Source organism: Equus quagga, chromosome 12 (genome assembly GCF_021613505.1).
Source record: "Equus quagga isolate Etosha38 chromosome 12, UCLA_HA_Equagga_1.0, whole genome shotgun sequence".
In the NCBI taxonomy this organism is placed as follows: Eukaryota; Metazoa; Chordata; class Mammalia; order Perissodactyla; family Equidae; genus Equus; species Equus quagga.
In genome coordinates this window covers 9,116,543-9,140,548 of record NC_060278.1, presented here as the reverse complement: position 1 = coordinate 9,140,548, position 24,006 = coordinate 9,116,543, and the positions used below count along the sequence as shown (strand labels likewise).

General features: G+C 42.2%; 1 protein-coding gene across 1 annotated transcript in view; it reads left to right on the top strand.

The window, feature by feature from the left end:
• Nucleotides 1-9,648, top strand: part of GAD2 (glutamate decarboxylase 2) — a 79,964-nt gene extending 70,316 nt beyond the window's left edge. The window contains exons 14-16 of the mRNA XM_046679764.1: nucleotides 1,825-1,932; nucleotides 2,260-2,349; nucleotides 9,475-9,648. Of these exons, the coding sequence (XP_046535720.1) occupies nucleotides 1,825-1,932; nucleotides 2,260-2,349; nucleotides 9,475-9,648 (372 nt within the window). The remainder of the gene's footprint in view (nucleotides 1-1,824; nucleotides 1,933-2,259; nucleotides 2,350-9,474) is intronic.
• The last annotated feature ends 14,358 nt before the right edge of the window (nucleotides 9,649-24,006 follow it).

Here is a 24,006-nt window from a genome sequence, read left to right as displayed (position 1 = left end):
CCTTTGTCATTCTCATGATAAAAACTGTGTGGCATATGATAGCTACTAAACAAGTATTTGATGAATGAATTAATTTTGGAGAATCTCCTCAAAGCCTTCAAAATCTTAAAAATAAATAAAACATGGGTCTTATTCCCATAAATATCTGACATGAAAGGCGGGGCCCCGGGCTTCCAAGAGCATCCGAGATTCCTATGGCACTCCCCTTGTACCTCGTTAGCCTTCAACAAAGGGGTGGTCGGGTTACTCCTGATCATCTCCAGAGTGTCGTTCTAGACCAGTGAAGGCCAGAGGACTCCCATCCCAGTCTGTGGTAATCCCATTCCCTTTGTAATACAATCAAACGCATTTTCAGAGCATTCATTTTACCTTATATGTCTCTGTATGGGAAACCAGACAGGCACCATCATTCCCATGTGACCAGAGAGATTAGCCAAGGCCATCAGCTGGACAGGACCAGAGTCATACCGGTCCCGGTCACATCCTAGATTAGGCACACGTAAGTTTAAATCCAACTCTAGACTGGTCCAAAGGACCCAGTTTGGAGAACAGTTCACTTCCTTCCCTCACCTAGGGCCCATCCCAAGTAGATCCAAACTGCCAGGTCAGTCCAAACCAATCCTAAATCCTTAGCACCCACAGACTCATAGAGCACATGGCGTAGGCACTGGCCTGAGCATTCAGGCATCAGCCCAGGCCCTTTCTGGGGGTCATCAGGAACCAGTCAGCCTCCTTGAACCTATCGGCTAGGGTGCCAACCCCCAAGATGAATTTTGGAACCCATCAGATTTCTTTAATGCTTCAGATGCTGAAAGTCACTGGCTATGCTGCATCCCCCTTTTAGCTAAGATGATGAGACTATCTAAACAGGAAAGTGGACCCATTTTATCTCCACTACAATTGTTCCCTCCAGTTTCCATGTTGGCTTAGTCACTGGTAGACCAGATCTAAGTGCTCCTGAGATGAGCATTAGCTGTTTTTCTAAGCTTTCCATTAGCACTCCATAAACACTAAAGGAGTTAAGAGGAAAACCATTTTGAAAAGTAATTCCCTAGAGTGTCCTGAGGTCAGTTAAACAGCTCCAGTCCAAGGCTGTTGGGTTGTTTTACACAAGTCCAGATCCCGGGCTTCCAGTGCTGGAAATTGAAAGACCTCTGTGACAGTGTTCACCCATTACAGACATATGAGTCACTTATTCCCAAAGGAGAAATCTAATGAGCTTTGCAGAATGACAGGCTAACCAAGCATCTGTGTGCCGCCTAAGATTCATGCATTCATTTGTTGAACAAATATTCACTGGGCACCCACCCTATTTGTTCTGTAATGGGGGTACACTGCTGAACAAAAGTGGAGTCTGGAAATGGCAAATTACATGATGGGCAGGGGCTAAGCAGGCATCCTGGAGTGGGGCGGGGGGGGGGGTCTCTGATGATGCTTCTTATCCGCAGGAAGAGAATATCCCAGCCCTCCTGTCATTAATGACTTCCATAATTAGTCCTCTGAAGGGCAGAGGCAAATTTTCCCCTCGAGTAATCAAAATAATTGCCTGGGGAATGGAGGCTCAGAAGAATTGGCGGTGGAGAGCAGTAATGACAGACGTGAAAGGGAGCAAAAGCACCTGAGGGGGAGAGCATTAAAGGAGAAATAATGGCCAGAAAAGCCTTAGAAACACAGTCTTGTGTAAGGAAAGTGCCGGAGCAGAGCTGAGAGAGAAGTAGCAGAAAGACCGTCACTCTTGAGGGACCACTTCCTCCCGCATCTCAGCCTGAGAGCTCACCCACCCATCTCAGCCTGCCTGATAAGCTTTCCTCTTCTCTTACTTAGGGAACAACTGGGTTTGAAGCACATATTGATAAGTGTTTGGAGTTGGCAGAGTATTTATACAATATCATAAAAAACCGAGAAGGATATGAAATGGTGTTTGACGGAAAGGTATGTATTCTGATTTCTACCATCCCAAAACGTTTAGTCTATTCCAATTCTTACCACTGATATTTTTGATGTCAATAATGTACTGTCCAAGTAAGTGGGGCCATTACAAGGGAGAAGCAGGAATGATGGGGTAGCTATTCTGAGCTGGAGTAAAAGTCAGACTCACAAAAAAATAACTATATAATATTGTGAAAGTCAGGCACTCCAAAGATGATTGTGGATTCAAAAGTAGGAATTGTATTTGGAAGCTGCAGAATAAATAGACTTGAAATTGTCCTTGGAATTTTCAAAATTGCCTGAGTATGAATGTCACTTTCCTGTTTGTAGCCTCAGCACACCAATGTCTGCTTCTGGTATGTACCTCCGAGTCTGCGTGTTCTAGAAGACAATGAAGAGAGAATGAGCCGCCTCTCAAAGGTAAGTGACACAAGCGCATCTGATATGTGTGTTGGTGTGACATTGAGCTTTTCACATGCGTGTACATATGTCTTTAAGAGAAATCCAGCCTTGACCTCGGTGCATGAGCTCACCCCCCTCTCTGGGCTCCTGCAGAGCCAGGACATTCAGAGCTGGTGCATCCAGACTTTTAACAACTCTATTTCCTTCCATTTTCTGAGAGGGAGCTTATGATGTCTTAAAATAAGTAATTAGGTGCTACCTTTACTGGCATGCACAAACCAGCAAGAACCCTTGCTGAAGTTGACTGACCTGCCAGGCAAAACGGGTACAAGCACTGAAGAGACTTCAGGCACCAGAAATGGTTAGAAAACAAAGCTGCTGCTGACCCTTTTGAGATGCCAAGGTCAAGGCTATCCTGTGGGGTCTTTAGAGCTGTGACGTCCAGAAGGTAATGGGCAGAGAGCAATAATAATAACGGCCATGTTTAGAGTGTGTATTTTGTCCCAGGCTCAACTTTGATCTAGTGTTAGATCACTTAACTGTCATACGTGCTAAAAATGACTAAAGAAGACAATTTAGGTAACACAAACAAACTTTATTTAACATTTCATTAAGCAGGCAGTCTCCGTTCCCAAGGGTCCAGAGAACTGCAAAATGGGGCAGAGGGCAGGAAGCTTTTATACGATAAAGAATAAAAAGGAAGGAGGAGAAGGATAGAAAATGAATAAGGAACAAGAAAATAAGTAGAGAGCCCAGAGCTGGCTTGGTATTTGGGGATTGGCTCGCTGGATTTACTGTTTCTGGTCAAGTCGAGCATTTACAGGGACATGAAAGTCAGCTAAGTTTCGGTTTGCTGACGTGGCGCCCCAGCAGGAGGGGCTCCATCTTGGGCTAAAAATTTATTTCAACATAAGCAACCTAAAGTGGGAAGCACTGTTGTCACCCTTGTTTTGCTGATGGGGAAACTGAAGAACAGGGAGAAAAAGTCACCTTCCCCAAATCAGTGACTCCAGAGCCTAGGGCTTGAGCTTCAAATTCTCCTGTGCCCAGAAGACACCTTTATCTTTTATCCTCTCCTGTGCCCAACATTTACACACAGGTGAAATTTGGTTTACGATGTACACCAAGGAGAGTCTTAAAGGTAAACGCAGGGCCCATCTCCCACAGTGTTGGAGGAGTGGGATTCCAGGGGTAATCATGTGTATTTGGATTTCAGAGGGTTGATTGGTGGGTTTTCTGTTTTCCAGCCGGTCACTGCCTGGAGTGGGAGAGGCTCTCTCCACCACTGCTAAGCAGCCTGGGCTGCCTCATTGACCTTCCAGAACACTTTATTTCCTTCTATGGAAAATGGAGAACAGGATTTTTTTTTTTTTTTTTGGTGAGGAGCTAATATCTGTGGCAATCTTCCTCTGTTTGTGTACGTGGGACATCACCACAGTATGGCTTGACGAGCAGTGTGTAGGTCTGCACCCGGGATCTGAACCTGCAAACCCTGGGCTGCCAAAGCAGAGTACACAAACTTAACCACTACACCGCTGGGTCAGCCCCTGAAGAATGGGATTTTGTGTGGTTTTAAAACTTCCAGAAAATCTTATAAATGTTAACACCAGCCCTTAACCAGGATCAAACTTACACATAATTGAGGTCTTTAAATCAAGCTTCCTAATTAGGGTAATGGTTTGCAACCCTGGCTACACACTAGAATCATCCTAAAGCTTTGTAAAAAATACTGGTAACCAGGTCTCACCCTGAGAATTTGATCCAATTGATTTTGGATGGGTTGGGAATAGTTCTAAAAGTTTCCCAGGTGATTCAAATGTGCAGCCCAGGTCAAGAGCCACTGACCTAGAGGAACAAATAGAAGGAAGCTTCTAGAACAGGGATCCATGGGTGCATGTGTCTGGGGTGGAAGGAATCATGGTCATGTCTGAAGCTTTAGTGAAGTTAGTTAATCCTAGGAAATCAGCCCAATAGGCAGGAGGGAGTGAGGGTGGTGGTCACATCGAAGGTGATAGGTGCAAGCATAAAAAGGATCCACTGTCATTTGAGAGGAAAGAATTCATATTTTTTTTCTGGAAGTTTTGGGGCAGCTTTTCTAGAGTGTATATTATCTGAACAAACCCATTTTTTTTTTCTGCTTTATTTCCCAAACCCCCCCAGTACATAGTTGTATATCCTAGTTGCAGGTCCCTCTAGTTGTGGGATGTGGGACGCCGCCTCAACGTGGCCTGATGAGCGGTGCCATGTCCGCGCCCAGGATCCGAACCCTGGGCCGCTGCAGTGGAGTGCGCGAACTTAACCACTCGGCCTCGGAGCCGGCCCCTGAACAAACTCATTTTATTTAACAAATTAGTTAGAAATGAGAAATTTCCATTCTTATTGGCTTGAAAGTGAACTTCTTTAATGAATCCACTGACCAGACAGAGAATCCGCAGAGTGGTTTGGCTGACTTCATTGGTTGAATCAATTCATTATTGCTGGGCTGAGGGATGGGCAGGGTGGGAGTACAGAACAGAAAGGTTTTTTTGCATCATTTTCTGAGCAGAAGTCAACTCTGAAGTTCTCCCGTTTAAATAGAATTCTCTTCAAGTGCCTCTTAGATTTTAGCACATCTCATAAGCTGTGATGGGCATGGAGATTATTTCCTGGGAACAGCAATTAGAGTATTAGTAAACTGTTTTTATGATGTTGGTAATTCAAATTGAAAATCTCTAGGGATTGCAAAATGAGTTCTCCTAATTGTTCCCTCTCCTGTGACTCCATTTTCATTACTGTAGTAGAGAGAATTCAGCAATTCAGAATTGGAAATGAAAACAGAACACAGAAAATATCAAGGTTAACTTTTGTTCATTTATGTCAATAATTTTTCAGAGTTTCAGAAAAGTTTCTTATTAAGTGTGAAACCCTTAAAGTATAATCTACAGAGACCAGTAAAATCTTCACACACACACGCATGCAATCCCAGAGGGAAAAAGGCTGTGGTAAAATAAGTTATCTGCACTGTCCAATATGACAGAGTGGCCACATGTGGCTATTTCAATTTAAATCAATTGAAATTAAATTCAACCAAATATTCACTTCTTTATCACACTAGCCACATTTCAAGTGCTCATCATGTGACTAGTGGCTATTGTGTCGGATAATACAGATATACAACATCTCCATCATTACATAAAGTCCTCTGGGTCAGTGCTGATACAGACTACAAATGGGGAGAAATGTGGAGTCTTCTGGGTAGTATGTGGCAAACAAGAGAATTAAGTTAAATTCTGGACCCAACAACGCAGTGGAATTATTCTTTGTGTCCTCTTGCCTGGTACATGGCTTAGCATACAATAGGCACTCAAAAATGTTTGTTGAGTCCAAGGGCCATTTGCAGATTCCAGAATAGGGAAGGGAAACAACACCTAGGAAACCTACTAGTGGATCAAAGGCCTTTCCCCAGTGCACAGGCTAGCTCGGGGACAGATAATTACGTTAACAAATGGTTGTTACTAAAACAAGCACAGCCACAGCTTCACAAGGAGGTAAAGAGGAGAATCTGGTTGGTGCATTTCCTGCTGCTCAGTCAGGACTGTGCGTGTGCTGGTGGCCCATTGTCACTGAAGCAAAGTGGACACGGAAGGCCTGGGTGCTGTGGTGACATGGCCACATGCCTTAGACACAGAGCTGGTAAGCTCCAGGCAGGCGTTTATCAGACAAGAACCCACAGGCAGGTATATTGGTCATCTCTGTGTTTCTGCTACTCTTCTTCATCATTATCTTCTTGTATTTTAATTTTCATTGTATTTTATCATTATCTGCATCTCTTCCATTAGGTTTTATAGTCCTATATGACTTTTGAAAGGTTAACAATGGATTTAAAAGGAAATTGGTAAGGAAGTAGTTTGGCCTTGTATGTAAGGTGACTCTTTTAAAGTCAATATTATTAAATGTAATGGAGAATTTAAGTAGTGAGATTGTAACCTTCTAGAATGTCTTACTTATGCTTCTTCCTCTTTTTCATTTTTCAAACTTTCACTCAGGCTTCCAAGATTTAAAAACAAAAAGGTTTGTAATACATAGTAAAAAATACATTTCTGTGATATCTTGTAAGATTATTTCATGATGCTTTAATCTGAGCTCTCTTTGGAGGAAACAAATGTGGATTCAAATTATGGAGCAGCTTCCTAGTTATTGTTTTCTGAAAGATTGAAAAAGTTAATGACACCAGGGAGAAAATGATACCCTAAATCTCTCAAGGCAGCCCCCAAAGAGCTCTTGTCAATTAGGTCTTTCATGAATTCTTCAATATGCAGCCCCTCTCTTTCCCAACTGACTTTCTTTATTCAGCAAAACCAAAAATGTGACCAAAAGACAGTCTAGAAATGTGAACATGCTATATATTCGTCAGAATAGTCAGAAGCTTATTCTCCTTCTTAACTTCCGGTTAGTGATTATGCAATGAAGTAGATATTCCGTGTTCTTGCTAATTTTAGTTCCCCAGCATTTTCCGGAAGCAACCAAAAAGTCATATGTATTTAGACAGCTGTGATTTCTGCCAAACCAGCTAGCTTCAGGAACCGCAGGATTCATCTTACTTTATGCCAAAATCTGTTTGGGATGATGGCTGTTACCATTAATCCTTTGACCTTTGATTTCCATTTATCTGGAAAGTTAGAGGTGATTGTCCTGAATAATTAATGCCATTCCTGTGTGATTTTGCTTGGATTGCCTATGAAAACGAAATCAGAATTTAATTCACTGAGTAAACCATTGCCGTTGTTTTGTCAGTCCTAAAGAACAAGCATTTATTACTGCACAAATAAAACTAAGGAATAGCTATATGATCTCCCTTAAATTTCTGCAGACATGTGGATTTGGAATTCCTTTTCTAATTTGGGATTTCTTTTCCCACGAACACATTGACTTGCCATGCCTCACAGCGCAAAGTAATAAATTTTGTGTCTTTAGGCTAAAATATTCTAGTAGATCCTTTTTTTTGTTTTTTTGAGGAAGATTAGCCCTGAGCTAACATCCACCACCAGTCCCCCTCTTTTTGCTGAGGAAGACTGGCCCTGAGCTAACATCTGTGCCCATCTTCCTCTACTTTATATGTGGGACACCTGCCACAGCATGGTTTGCCAAGTGGTGCCATGTCCGCACCTGGGATCCAAACTGGTGACCCCTGAGCCACTGAAGTGGAGTGTGCAAACTTAACCACTACACCACCAGGCCAGCTCCCTAGTAGAGCCATTTTTAAAAGTTAATCCCGGACTTGGGATATTTAAATTCTTTTTTATATTTATTCCCTGGGATGAGCCCGATGCTCTGTTACATCCTTAATCCTTTAGGGGAAAGAGCAATCCACCCAACAGAAACATTCCTCATCACTTTCTCTCCCTGTAGAATACGGAAGGGGCAGGAAGGGACTTAAGAACTTGTTAATCTAGAATCAGAAAATCTCGGTGCTGGAATCACGATATACGTTCATTTTGAGGTGGGGAAATTGGGTTCAGGCTGTGAAGTGAAGGTGAAGGTGAAGCCCGTCTTTGGCTTTGTCCTCGGTGACTAACAAATAACTGGGCCTGATGGGAACTGTGTGGACGTTGAGCGCAGAGTACTTTAAATATGAAAACCTCATTGTAAACCAATGATTATTTTAAGTGTCGATATTCAGAAGTCACATGTTCATAACAGCATTCCATTTGAATCTAACTGTCCTTCACTTAAGATGAATCCAACTGTGATATAAAGCATGGTCCCCCTTTTGAACTGAGTTGCTTGCTATGTATATCTAAATAAGTCGAAAGCTTCCCTGATGTCTGCTATTCCTACCATATCTGCAGCATGAACTTAAAAGATCAGATGTTATATTTACAAACTCCAGTGGTAGAATATGTGGACAGATCGTACATGCGCTTAAACATCACTTAAATGGAAGCTGCTTCTTAGATGGCTGTTCCTACTATGCTGCTCTTTATTGTCAGCAAGGACTCAGGGAGCCCTCCGTGTGCATCCAGTGCTGTGTTGGTAAACCACAGAGGTAAAAGACACTGTGCCTGCCCTCCACGAGCTTACAGTTGAAGTACAGAGATAAAATGTCTTTTCTCATAAGAAGACAACAGGAAATTACAATATAGTTAGAATCTATGGATCAGGATCAAGGACTTATGACTTAAAAGAGAAAAGATGCTAATGGACTAAAGAAATCAGGAAAGTCTTCATAGTGGTTATAGGACTGTGGTGGAGCCTTGGTGTGTCTATAGGATGTGAACCGGAAAAGAAAATGGATTCTAAATAAAGAGAAGAAGTGTGACATGGTAAGACCGAGGACAAGTGTGAAGGGATAAAAATACGTGTGGTACATTCAAGGCATATTGAATAAATAGGTCTTGTCAGAGTTGAAGATTTATTTTGGTGAGCAGTGGAAGATGAGTCCTCAGAACTGGGTAACAAAAGGCATTTGTGCTGAGAGAAAGAGTTTGAATTTAATTTCATACACAATAGAGAACTACTGATGTTGTAATCATCAGTCTGGCATAAATACGGTAAAATCTTGCCTGTGATCCACTTCCGTAATGTTAACTCCTTGTGGGTTCAACTTTTTGCCTCAGCTGATTCTTCTTCATTATTAAGGAATATATTTCAAAATATCTGATAAACCAAGGTAATGCAAAAGGAGAATGAAAAGAAACTAGAAAGCTTTAGGGTCTCAAAAGCCTGCTTATTTTCATACATCACTTGACATTGAGGCTAACCTCTTGGTAACCATTCTCTGAACTGTGTCTTATTTCCAATGTTTTTACATTTACTAAGAAGAAAAAAAAAACCTCCCTCAAATTTTGTATTGCTAAACTATTTAGCCTTGGAATCAACACAAGATTCTTCCCATTCTCCCAAAACACTACCTGGAAAGTCAAGGATAAGGTGGCAAACACTGCTAGCCTATCATTTCTTATTCCTCTTGTCACCTTCAAGATCTTGGATGTATTGAAGTGTCCTCTGATCCCAAGAAAGCTTGGAAACAGTTCCTTCAAGGGAAACAAATAGGAGTCTGACTGTTTAGTTAAAAACTAAAAATGCTACTGGATATTGGGTTCTTTGACTAAGGGAAGAGTTGTGGGGGAAAGAGTCACTGTGTTGATCTGATCTCTCCCACAGGTGGCCCCGGTGATTAAAGCCAGAATGATGGAGTATGGGACCACAATGGTCAGCTACCAGCCCTTGGGAGACAAGGTCAATTTCTTCCGCATGGTCATCTCAAATCCCGCAGCAACTCACCAAGACATTGACTTCCTGATTGAAGAAATAGAACGCCTTGGACAAGATTTATAATAACCTAGCTCACTAAGTTGCTTCAATTCTCTAAGTAGACAATTAAGTTGTCACAAACTGTGTGAATGTATTTGTAGTTTGTTCCAAAGTAAATCTATTTCTATATTGTGGTGTCAAAGTAGGAGATAGTTTAAAAATCAGAAAAACATTGCTCCTTTTAAAGATCCTTTCTTAAGTTTAGAATACCTCTCTAATAATTAGTGACAAAAGGCTGTGTTCTAATCAGTAAGGAAAAGCTTAAATTGTTATAAATACTTCCCTTACTTTTAATATAGTGTGCAAATCAAACTTTATTTTCACTTCAGAATAGTAGGATTGAATAGTGCCAAATTGCCCCTGAATCGTAAGAGGTTCTTTGGGGTGCAGTGAAAAGGATAAAGTAAATATAAAATGTGTGTTGACAATAAAAACTCTTGCCTTTTTCATAGTATTAGAAGAAAAATTTCTAATTTACCTATAGCAACATTTCAAGTGTATTTAAATACATATAATTTTACAAAGGGAAAATATATATATTAAAAAGAAATCCTATTTTGTAACATATAGATTTTTATTTTATATGGGTTATACAAACTGCAGGGGCAGATATAAAAATTAAGCCAGATTTTTTTTTTCTCTTTCTTTTAATGGAGGCACAATGAGACACTTAGAAAAGTTATTTTGAAACATAGGCCCATGAAATTCTTCAAAAGGTATGATGCCTTCTTTCTATTCATGTTATGGTTTATCGCACCTCTAAAGTCAATATTGCAAAATAAACACAAAAGAATACTGCAGGTTCTTTAAAATGATTGATCAGATCAACAATAAGATTCTCTTCTCGTTTAAGTTTTCCTCCCAGTTGACCCTTAGCAGACCCTCTCAGTAAGCGTGACAAGCCAGGCTGCATCTTAGACTAAGTTAGGGTGATTGCCTCTATTCTGCTTACCACTTCAGCCTGTTTTGAACAGAAGGTTGATGCTGGGTCTTGAGACATCTTCCCAAACAGTATTCTTTTATTAGGTCGTTTGAATTAATTAGAGAAAAATAGAAATAAAATCTAATCAGCCAGAGCAATGAGGAACAAAGCACACTCTAGAAAGTGGTGAGCCCAGGAAATTAAACTTGGCCTTGGGAGAAGAGATCTCTGTGTGAGAATCATGACCTCATCCCAGATGCCATATTGCCACTGTCCAGGAAGAAGTCGTTTACCTGCTGGATAATTGCTTATTCCCATTCCCTCCCTATTCCTACCCACAAAGTCTCTCCTGCTAGGCTCCCCATCACTGGGATCCCCGATAATTAATTTCTGCTCCACGGGTGGTTGTTTTCCTCTCAGGAAATGAACTCCTCACCTGGGATTTTGAGACGGCATCTTAAGACCTTCTTTTATCTGTCTCCCATCAAGATCCCAAGTGCCCAGAGTACACAGAGATCATAAGATCCTTAGAATTCAAAATAATATTTTAAAAGCATCCTTCTGCCCTTGCAAACCTGATGGAGAGACAGGAGCCAAAAGGAGCTCCCACAGATATCTATGCAGCCACAGACTGTCAGATTCCAAGTGCTAGTGGGAGGACCACTGACGCACATATGCAGGCTGCAGATACACGTTTAGGAACATTTGTCCTTTCTGTATGGACCAGTCAGATCAATAGTCAGAAAAACTACAGGTATACGAGGGGAGAAAGAGGACCCTGTCCTTCAACAGATAGAAATGCTCTGTAATATAACCACAGGATCCAACTGTCTGAAATCTGCATGTGCTTTCCCCTGCATTCTTTCTCGCAAGTTCGGTATGAAAACATTGGTATTTGAGATGAGCATGGCTTTGGGCCCTTTCTGTCTAGGAAGCAAAGGGATTCTCTCTGACTATTAGAAGAAACTCTTTATCTGTGCCCCAGAATTTCGTGAAGGAATAAACCTCCCATTCTAGGCTGTGTCTAATGGCCAAGCATCTCTCTCCTTTCTAGAAACTGGCTGTTGAGAATAAGCAAACAGCCGACCACCTATCTTGAGCCTCAGGCCAAGGATCCCACCTCAAAGGCAGAGACACTGATTATCAAACCTGCTGTCCTGCCTGGAAAAGATAGCAGAGGCCAGTGCCCTGATCTGGACAGACCCCCTGAGCTCCAGGATGCTTATACCTAGGGGTACAGATCCTCTATCAGAAGCGACTGCTTTTTAACTTGATGGTATGACAGAATTTAAAAGGAAGAGCATTTGTGCCTATATTTGAAATTCCAGCAGAATAGTTTTTACTAATAGGTTGTTTCCCCAACCCCCTGTCCTTCCAGATGGTTCCCCAAATCGGCTAGAAGCCTCGCTCAATCCCATGTGGTGAAATCCCTTCCAACCATAACCAGGGAAGAAGGTAAATAAAAGCCTAATAGGTGCCAATAGTTTAATAAAATAATTTTTAAAGTAGGTCTGTAATCCACTCTGGAGGGAAGGAGGAAAGAAGGAAGGAACGAACGGAAAAAGGAAAGGAGGAAAGAAGGAATTGTTCGACATTAGCCCAAATTCCCAGTGCCAAAGGCCTTGATGCGAGACCACTCTTGACCAATTTTAGAAAAGTTTGGTTTTAGCTTTAATCAGAATTGACATGGCCATTTTCATTTATACAGCAATATTGTGTTTATTATTTTTAAATACTTGAAAAAAAAGTGTGGTATGTCTTTATCTGAGACATTGAAGTGGTATTGACTTCACATGCTGTCACAAGGATGTGAGGAAAGAGAATGAAATCCATTGTGTGTGTAACTGTGTTGCCTTTATTATACTGAGAGTACTGTCTTGTCACCTCAGGCTGGGGTTGTGCACTTTAGATCTGAACTGTACAGTGTTGCAAATCCACATGTGTTGCTGTAAAAGCTTGTACAATATTTTATTGATATGTCTCTTTCTGTGTGGTAGCTGTATTGATATTATGAGAACTGCATTTGCATCTCTTCCTGTACTCGCTCTCTCTCCCTCTCTCTGCTAAACTGTACGCCCTCCACATCAGCTCTAGTAGAGAACATGCCCTCGGTTCAGCTTTCTACTGAGACGTCTCCTTGGAGAATTGTGTGATTTCACAAAATGCAAGGTGAAGGCTCCTTCGTCTCTGGGAATAGAAGAAACTAATTAGGGAACGTCACAAAATGCCAGAATTACAGATGTGGACCCTGCTGGGGTTCAGAGCAGGTTCAACTCCTCAGAATATGGCCAAAGCAGGCACAGGTGTACATATAGAGGCAGGACAAGGAATCAGGCGACCTAACAGTGGGTACCACCTTGCACGTGCTCTCCTGTTTTCCAATGCTAAGTACCAACACTGTGTATTTATTAGTTAACGTGTGCCAAAATACTGTTCCCAATTGGTGTTTCTGAAAGACGTCAACATCTCCCCAACATTACTCCATGACTAAAGACAGAAAAAAATAAAAAATAGAAATATGTGGCAACCTGTTCTTACCAAATATAAACTTGTGTATCATCAAAGTATTTTATCTGTGTTGTCTCTCTAAACCCAAATAAATGTATCAATGTGAACAAATCGCAGGCTTTGGATGCTTTTTTCTGACCTTGCCACGTTGTGGGGATAATTTTTAATGAATTTCCTGAATGAATGGCTCTTCACCTGTCACAGAGCTCAGAGTGTCTTCCGGTCCTTGTTACAGAAAAAAGCTCTTCCTTCTGCAGTGGCCCCTACTATAGCTTCTGAAGGATATTGTTTACCACTCCGGTTTCTCCATCAATCAGATCCAATCTTTTTTTTTTTTTAAATACTTTATTATGGAAATTTTCATGTACATACAAAAGTGGGGAAAATCGTATAATAAACTCCCAGGAAAGCGTCACCCAGCTTCAACATTTACTGATTCAGAGCCTGAATCGTATTTCATCCATTCTCCCACCCTATTTCCTCCCCAACACCAAATTATTTTTATATGAATCTATAAAAGATAAGGACTCTTAAAATAAAAGTCTTCAAGACGATTATCACAGCTAAAACTATAATAATAACATTGCCATAATAACATCAAATATCCAGTGTGTGCTCTCATTTGCCTGATTCTCAATTCTCTAGCGAAACCCATGGCCCATAGCCTGAGGCCCAGGAAACCCAGTGAGGCCCACACATCATTCAGGACGGCTGAGACACAGAATTCAGGCGCACAATACAGCGCTATACACACACGTACACACGGGCTATGCACAGGCTGTTGTGTATTTTCCATTGTGTTGAGTTTATTTCTGGACCTCTGTGTGCTGTGAATTTTGGAGGAATCATGTGTTCAGGGGCTTTGCCTCCAGGATCGTAGGGGTTAAGAAGTGCAGCAAGGTTAAAAACTAGAAAGTCATGGAACTTAATTGGTGGAGCGTATTCTGATGTGCCTATCAGCTCCAGGCTGCCCCTAAGGGCTTGAGATGCTCTTAATGATATTAGTCTGGAGTAGAGATAGACTTCCAGCAGATGTGGGGGGTGGGGGAGGACAGAAAGGGGAGGAGGAGAGGAGGTTTCTAGAAAATTTCAGTATGTTTATAGGGGAACCAATGGACAACAGCCAAATACAGAGGGAACACCTTGCACCTTCCTGCCTTGTTCACATTACTCCCCCAGCCAGGGAAGCATCTCCCATTCTCTGGGGAGCAAGATCTCGTGGATGTCGTTACAACAGTCCCTTCTTCATGAGGTTTCTCTGTGGGTTAAGTGAAATGTATGCATAGCACTTAGCAGGGTGCTCCGCACCCAATAAGTGCTCAACAAACCTTGTTCTTGTCATGATGATGGTAATTGTATGTGAATTCTACAAGTCAGTTCTTGTCGCCTCCTTAAACACGCACCCTCTTCTGGATTCCCCAACTACTTTCTCTCGGTCAGTAGTGTTCACTGGGCACCTATTTAACAAGTTCAGGCTGGGAATATCTTTTGCCTTTTCTCCTGCCCGACCAATGTTGATGATAAGCAGAGTCTGTTTCTTATCCTTCTGTGTTATCACCCCTCCCTCCTTACCTCCCTCCCACAACACACACGCCCCTGACAAAAGTCTCCAGTCTCCAGTGGTGTCCTACCAGCAGAAGGCACCCCATCCATAAAGTCACTGGATCATCCCCTGCTGCGTGATGTGACCTTAGCCAAGCCAGCTTCCTCAGCTGAGAAATGAGGGCAGGCCTACCTGATCGCCAAGGAAGAATGTAGGTGGAAGATGTTTAAGACTACAGATTTATAAACCTAGAAAGGCCCTTAGTTGTATTAATTAATTCAGCTAACCTTTATTGAGGGGCTATGATATGCCAAATGTTTTCATATATTAACCCAGCACCTTCATTTTATAGATGGAAAATTGAGACTCAGAGAAGTTTCGCCATTTTGCAAAGTCAGTGAATTCACAGCACCAGAAGCACTTTTCGATGAGTTGACACACCTGGCAAAGCCTCAGCACAATGCCCACCCATTCTAGACAGCCTGGCTTCATCTGGTCTACCATCTCTCCCTACCTACGTCTTCCCTTCCACTGTTAACACTCTCCCCATGCTCAGTGTCACACAGGCGTTTTCTGACCCTGCCCCAGGGCCTTTGCCCTTGCTGTGCCCTCTGCCTAGAACTCTATGGCCCCACAGTTTTCCACAGCTGGCTCCTTCTCAATCAGGCTGGGCTCCAATACCACCTCCTTGGTGAGGCCTTCCCAGACCAATGGATCTAAATTTCTTCACTCTCTATGTCACTGCGTTTGTTTTTTTCATAACAATTTTCTCATCATTTATTTCTCACAAACTTCTAGAATGCTGTAGTGGGAGGTGACAATCCAAACCATCCCTATCCACAAAAATTTGTGATTAAAATCAGAATTTTCTTCAACTCTATAATTGTCAAAGTGAGAAGATTGATGCAATGCATGTACGAGAAGAGCAACATGCCCCATTCTCACATCCTGATAATATACAATCACTAAAGGCTTTTTAATAGTGCCCTGCCTGATACTAATTTTCCCTGATCATCCCCCCACCTCAAACAGAGCTTAAAATGTGCTTTTACATGATTCTTCACATTTTAACTTGGACTTCTTACACTCTGCTTTTGTGAATTAGATTTTTTTTAATTTAACTTTTGAGCTAGCTAACAGAACTGTTGCCTACTCCACTTAGATCAACACATCTAGCTCTAAAATTAAACCCAAGGCAATGTTCAGGTTAACTCGCTTTTTACCATCTGAGATAACTCTGAGGTTCCATTTGTGATTTCCCATGAACAGGGCCAGCCAGAGCAGGCAAGCTCTTATCATTGATTTGCCTATTAAAACACATATACACGAATATATGTATACTTGTATATATACATGTTTCATATACACACTTACACTTATATATAAGATCAAAGTGCACACGTACACACACATCCATTATAATTTAATGGACTTAGTGGTCCAACAATAAAATTCTAATTTGTTTCAGTTATTGAGCAAGTACTCATCAAACGATCCATGGCTCAGAGTTCGTTTAAAGAGAATTGGAGGGATAGATTTTCCCCCAAAATAAGCGATGGAGCTATGAAAACACACCATGAACATTTGGTTGGTTAATAGGCATAACTGTCTATGTTTATGAATCGGAGAGGCCTGGGAACGAGGAAGGGCCGAGAGCAGGCAAGCAGGGGAGGGCAGCAGGCTCCAGGAAGTACCTGAGTGACCGTCACCACCTTGTCAGCCCGCTGTTCACCCTTCTCCAAGCCCCCGAGCTTTGTTACGCCAGTGATGTCTGAGGAAGACGTGAAATAAAAATTGCTTTAAAAGAGGGAAGTAACTACAAATGCACAATTTTCTGCCATCGAGAGAGCAGATGATTGCAGGTAAAAGGAAAGATAGGATAAAACTTTTGACATGAGAAGCCCAGAGGGTGGATAGAAATAGACCAAAGACCATGTAAGTGAATATAGTCACCTCGGATCCGGCATGCTCCTCAGCTGAGGGACTCAATGGCCCTTTCTCCACACACAGGCTCACTGAGTCCCCTCCCAGTAGCCCAATGCGAGAAAGCTACTTCCATTTGCCAAGTATCTCACTAGAAGAAAATATCACGAATGAGAAAGCCTGACTCGCTTTCACCTTGGCCACACAGCTGTCCTCATGCACCCTCAGGAAAAAAACACTGCACTTTTAAAGGCTTCATCTGCGTACTCTGCCCCTCACCAGCATCCATGTCACCTTGAATCTATTCTCCAGCTGTTTCTCATTTGTCTTATCTTTCCGTTTTACTTTAAGGGCAAGGACAGGCCTTCTAGTCACAGGCTTAGATACCTGGAAAGACTCTGAAAGACCCTCTAGTCCAGAGCTTCACAAACCCTGGGCTGGGGCCCCAGGCAGAATAACGACACCTCCAGTCGGGGGCAAAATAATCTGAAGATGACAAAGAAAGGGTTTCGCACAGCTGAATCCATTCAGACGGAAGGTCAGTCTCTCTAGTCTCAGCATACCTGCCTGTTACATTTTGTTGTTGCTGTTCTTCATTAATGCCCTACCATGTCTAAAATGATAGTGATGATATCTTATCTGGCAAAAGAAAGAGTTAGAAACTCTGCTAACTGCATTTTGTATGAAAACCGTAAATCTAAGAACCACTAATTCCATCAAATCTTTCAGATACCCCCGCCCCCCAACCTCCATTTCAAGGCACTTAATCAGACTTTAATAAATGCTATTTCAATTGGCTTGAATATTTATAAGTCAAATTGAAAGCTTTGAAAGACTGTAGATTGTGCTGTAGTCTACATGTTGCTAGAAGCTACTGATTTGCCAATAATATTTTCATTTTCAGATTCACACACATCCTGATACCTCTTGGCATTGGAGTCCTCATCCTTGGTTGGTTGCACTTTATTACAATTTACACAGGCGGGTGCTATCTTTGGCTTCACTCCGGCAATGCAAAATAATGAGATTTTCATCTTTTTTTCCAAGGCAACCACTTAAAGATATTAGAAACCAAGATCTTTCATGATGTTTCGAATAAACAAAAACCTTCAAAATTAGTCTTTGATCGATGGATGAGAGTTGTGACCATGAAATATTAAAGGCACCTCTTTGCTTCGCTCTGCTAACTTCAGATGAGAGTGAGTTATAGGGTTGTTCATGATCTAGATGTTTCTCAGGCTCCAGTAAGTAGAATGGCAATTCTTTTTCGACTTCACATTTCATAAAGTTTCCTTGTCTGTGATTCAAACAAATTTACATGTGTGACGCCATTTGCCGCTGCATGGAAGCTGACAAGTCTCAGCGACATATATCAAAACGTCCACTTAGGAAAGCACCTGGCTTAACATCTGTTTTTGCTTGTGTGAAGGAAGCTCTGATTGGAAATTACTTTATTTAATGCAGTGCTTTTCTTTATTCTTGGATCCCGGTTAATTCCTAGCTTAATTCCTAGCGGAAGTCTGCAGGAGGGGAGAGGGAGGGAGACGAGTATGAGGAGAGAGAAACAAAACTGCTATTGTTGTTTTAACCTCTTCATCCCAAAAGGGAATTAGAGAGGGCTTTTTTCTTCTGGCCTTCGAGGAGCTGTAATGAACAAATATCTATATCACGTGTGTATATGAGTATTTTCAGACGAAATGACTAAAAAGATTTGTTTCCATTGTAAAAACAATATTATCCCAATTTATATGAGACTTTTAAAGATGTCCCTATTCCCATCCCTCAGCTGATGTTTCCTTCATGTGTAATAGTAAAAAGATTCCAATTACCATACTAACCCAACTGGCTTTGGAATCACCCGCCCAGTGTTTATGATAAAACTACAAATTGGAGGCATTAATTGTGGAAGCCTTTTTGTCCTTGATGTCTCCCGAGGCACTAAGTCCTATTAATTTCCTTCCTGGGGACTTCCACGGCCAAATAAATACCAATCAGATTTAGTTACGAGTGCTATAATTTCAAGGGAGGACACATCCTAAAGGGCTGGGTTTGCGGTGGCCTGGAAACCTAGGCTCCTGCCGGGAGAGGGGGATCCCTGTGCTCATGTGTTCTTTCCTCCATTGAGGCAGCTGCTGGAGCAGCAGCTGGAGGCAGACAGCCTCGCCTCAGATGCCAGCTCTGCCATTTATTAGCTCTGTGACCCTGAGCAAATCACTTAACCTCTCTGAACCTCCTTTCTCTCATCTGTAGGACAAGGATAAAGACAGCATTTAGCTCACAGGGTGATAATGAAGATTCAAATGAGAAAAAAACTCAATGCTTGGAATGTAGTGAAAGTTCAATTGGTATTGATTTTATTTTTATTCTATTCTGCTGCCTGTAAGGACCAGGCTTCATACGCAAGCCCTTCATCCTACTTAGCTCACCTAGAGAAGACTGTCTGCAACACACAGAAGATGTGACAGCACCTCCCTGTAGAAAGTCATTTTGTGAATCATGACTGCAGACAGCAGGGTGCTGACTGGGGCAGCCCAGGTCACCTTAGCCTTAGCTGTAATCGAGACCGCAAAGAGATTGAGAAGGGCTAGCAGGACAGCTGAGGAAAAAGGAAGAGCAAGAGAAAGTAAGCTATTTAGTTGGGAAGAGTGATCCAGTCCTTGTTTTGAACCTTTTTCCCCAGGGCGCATCCTTGCCTCAGACAGGCACCCATCCAAGGTAAGAAATGACTTGGCAAGTCGGCTTTGGCTTCATTGAAACTGCTAATATGGTCACTTACCCAATGTTTGTCAGCTTCCATTTATACAATGAGAATGAATCATTGGGGCACACTGTGAGAAGGAAGAGTGACGTGGTCTCCCCCAAGCCATTTTTTTCTTTCTTTTTCTTGAAACATATTCAGCATATAACATTGTGTAAACTTAAGGTAGACAACATGTTAATTTCATACATTTATATATTATATATTGTAATATGATTGCCATCGAAGTGATAATCAGCATCTCTATCATGTTACTTAATCATCCTTTCTTTTTGATGTTTGGAATCATTAAGTTCTAGTCTCTTAGCAAGTCTGATCATTTTAATTCAATATTGTCTAAATTTGTTACCGACCACAAGCAGGTCTGTTTGCCCAATTCACAACAGAAAGACCAGATACTGAGGTAAAGGTTCTTTTTTGAGGAGGAGGATTAGCCCTGAGCTAACTAATGCCAATCCTCCTCTTTTTGCTGAGGAAGACTGGCCCTGAGCTAACATCCATGCCCATCTTCCTCTACTTTATATATGGGACGCCTGGCACAGCATGGTGTGCCAAGTGGTGCCATGTCTACACCCGGGATCTGAACTGGAGAAGGCCCAGGCCACCGAGAAGCGGAATGTGCGAACTTAACTGCTGCACCACCGGGCCGGCCCGCAAAGGTCCTTTTTTTACAAAGAAAAAGACTTTATTGCATGGCAGCTAAGCAAGAGAGGAGGCAAAGCTAGGATCTGTCTGTCTCCCCAGTTGGCTTTTGAGTGGGATATTTATTGAGGAGTAGGGAGTAGGAAGCATTGAGGGCTGAGAAAGGGCAAGAGGAAGTTTCAAGAGTCCTCTGAGCAGGCGCAACGGTCTTTCATGTGCCTTCATGTCGCATGTGTAAATTTGGGGGAATTCCGTGTGTCACATGCAGTACATTTTTGGCCTGTGACATCCAAAGTTCACCAATCATTCTGGTCCCTCAATGCACCTGTGCAGTGTTTGGTAAAAGAAGATTGTCACCAAGTTACTCCCTTATCTGAAGTGTCCTTGCTATTTTGTAAGACAAGCTCAGAAACTTTGGTTGATTTGTTTCTTAGTTTAACCTTGTGGCTGTGGGGTGCAGTTTCATATTCACTATACTGTGCATTAGATCTCTAGGGCTTATATAGTGCTCACTGCAAGTTAAACAACCCTTAAGCAACATCTGTCCTATGCTCCACCCCCTCCCCCCATCCCCTGGTAACCACCAGTTTGCTCTGTTTTCACGGGTTTGGCTTTTTTAGATTCCATATATTAGTGGGATCAGACAGTACTTGTCTTTCTCTGTCTGACTCATTTCACTTAGCATAATGCCCTCAATGTCCATCCGTGTTGTCGCAAATGGCAGGATTTCCTTCTTTCTCATGGCTGAATAATATTCCATTGCATATATATATATACACCATATCTTCTTTATCCATTCATCTGTTGATGGGCACTTAGGTTATCTCCACATCTTGGCTATTGTGAATGATGCTGTAATAAACACGGGAGGGCATATATCTCTTCAATGTCATGTTTTCATTTCCTTTGGGTATATACCCAGAAGTGGGATTGCTGGATCACCTAGTAGCTCTATTTTCAATTTTGGGGGGAACCTCCATACTGTTTTCGATAGTGGTTGACCCACCTCAAGCCATTAAAGAGTTTCCAATGCCTCGGAAAGGAAGTAGCAAAGGACACTGAAAGTTCGGAATGGAAGGTCTTCCCTGCCTAGGATCTGCTGCCATCAGTCCAGGCCTTGCAGCCTCTGCCCACAGCAACACACACGAACTACACACTCAAGCGGGCTGACAGCCGCTTCTCTACTCGGAATCCTGTTTCCCACTTCAGGAAAAAATGTTTCTGGTCTCGATAAAAGTGTCAGAACTGAAGCTTTTGGCTGTAAAAAAGTAATTAAAAGCTTATTATGGCTGGCAAGAAGATGACTTTCAAGAGCAATTTCCATTTATTTCAATGCGATAACTTGGTAAATTCCAAGATAATTCAATGACACAAACTTCCTTTCTGAGGAAAGATTCAAAGAGTTTCTTTCGATTCAAATTCCAGTCAGTCCAAAGGAAATCTTGCTGCTAAGTCTTTTGTCTTCTCTTTGTTTCCTTATATGTTGTTTTAAGATTGTAGAGATCAAGATAGTAAAGAACAGGGATTTTCTTTAGTATTCATTTTTATTAAATTGTTGCGTCAGGTTTACAATCCCTCTGTGCTATCAAGACATGTTCTAGAGGGAGGAACCGTTCCTCATCGTGCGTCTCCACAGCTGGCTGGGCCAGCGCAGTGCGGGTAAGAGCGGATGGTCCCAATCGTCACTTAGCCACCAAGAGGTAAAGAAGGAGTTTTCTTTCTTTCTATGTACATGCTTGTTAAAGTTGCAGAAAAACAAAGCATCCCCTCACTTCACTTTTTCCAAAGGGTGGATGGAATTTTGGGTAAAATATCTATCAAGAATGAGCATCTATGGTTAGGCATGGGTGCGAAATTAAATTCCGACATTGAGTGTTTATCTTTGCTCCTGTCATAAGGAGCTATAAGAATTGAATAGAAAAGATTATTTAGTCTGGGAGTCAATTCAATGCATGAAGGATCCCAAGCCTCTGACATCATTTACTTAGAAATTTTAGCAGTATTCCAGGAGGGGATCGAGGGATGGAGGCTGTGGCAGAGGCATGACCTCATCCTTTTGCCTCACACTCCCCCTGAATCTAAGGCAGCTATTCCAGAACCCCAGAAGCCCCTTCAACAATTCCCAAACTAAGGACAAAATTCCCTACTCCTCAATAATATATAGTGCCTTCTCTTTACGAATTTTGAATATCTTTTCCTCATCTGTCAAATTGGGTTAGTGATACTTATCACAGAGGGTTGTAAGGATGCAATGAGAAAATATCTGTAGAGCCCTTGGCAATAGTAAGTTGCCAGAGACTGTCCCCTCCCTTCCCCCTACTCTGTCCCATGACTTCTCTTCCTTCCTATGGTATTACTAGACTCATTTCCTGATGGAATTGCTGCTGGGGAATGAATCGGATCAACACATTCACTGTGAATGTGATTGCGTGCTACCCTGGGTAGGTCTTCATATAAACTAAAGGGTTTTTGTGTTTTTTTGTTTACAAATATCAACTGAGACCTTGTGCTTCTGCAAAAAGAGTCACGGGTTTGAGCACACTGGGAGCAGGTTTTATTCCAGTAAACTCATTTATAAGGACTTTATTGGATTCTATTTAGACAGGGCCACAAGGGGAAGACCAGATAATCACTTATTAGCTGGTGAGCAGCAGCCACCTGAGACAGGACCCCAGGGTGACAGACGCCACTGCAGTGGCTTGGGTGCAATGAGGTGACTCATGTGGGCCATGGCAGGCCTCAGCACTCAAGGAACAGAATCAACTAGGCTGCGTCTCCCACATCCCACACCTCGAGACCAGTACTTAGGAATAATCTCATTCCGCCTTCATTCACCTCACACACAGGCTAGAGGAAGCCGCTCTCCCAGTCTCTCCCCAGGGCCCCTAACAGGAACACGCAAAAGGACCGCTGTCAGCAAAAAATAACCCTAGTAGGGACCGTGTCCTGTCTAGTTCTATGTGACAAAAGAACCGTAATTATCTCCTCCTCCCTGTGCCCAATCAAGGGAAAGGAGGAAATGGAAAAGACCCTAGTCATTATTTCCTTCTGAGGTGAAATAATACACAATTTGCTTCAGGAATGGGGAGAACCTCAGTGGTGCCTAAGAATATATATGCAGCTTCCATGTTAAAGAATATATCTATACACTACGTCATATATCTAAATTTCCACAGCTCTGCTTCCCTTCCCCAGAGCCTGTCTTCCAGGAGTCATGGCCCAGCTATTGAAAGAGTAAGTCAAGAGTAAATCAGCACAAACGTTGAATATTTGTGATGTGTTACCCACTGGAAGACAAAGATGATACATCATAGGAGCTTTCAGTGTGACGGGAGACACAAGGAAGTAAATCAAGACAGGATGTTCTCATAATTACCAGACTTCTGTGAGGATGCCTCTGTGGGAGCTCAGAGAAGGCTGGATCTTGAAGGATGCTTTCCAAAAGGACAAGAGGGAGCAAGGCAGTCCAGGTCCCGAGTAGAGTGTGAGAAAGCCATCGGAGCTCTCAAGACAGAGGACAGCTTAGAATCCAGCAGGTCACTGTGGGAGAGCCCTGCACTCTGGTCATAGAGGACAAAATGCACATTGTTGGCTAACAGGCATTAAAAAGTAAACCTAAAATAGCGATTGTTGTGGAAGCATCTATGAGAAATGGGAGTGGTCTGGAGGGTTGGTGACAAATACACATTTATTTCGCGTGGGTGTTTCCTAGGTGAGGCCCCTGAGGCCAGAGCACAGCTCTCAGGCTGGTCCTGTGAGAGACCTTCTGAGCACCTGCACCCAAACCTCTGCTTCAAAGGCTGGAACGCTAGTTCTGGGGACAGTACCACTCAAAGAGAAGTCTGCAGTGGAAAATTTTGCTTCTTTAGAAACCGTGTTTTCCTACAGACAGAGGATATTAGAACAAGTACAGTTTTAGAAGTAGACATGGGTTCGGTGATCCTTCAGTGCCATATAGGCTTTAAGAAATGTTCAGCCAAGTTCAATAGAAGGGGGAAATTCCTTATCAACTTACTGTGCTCCAAGAAAGTAAAAATCTAGTGAAAGAGTTTTCACGTGATTAAATCTATAGATTTGGAGACAATG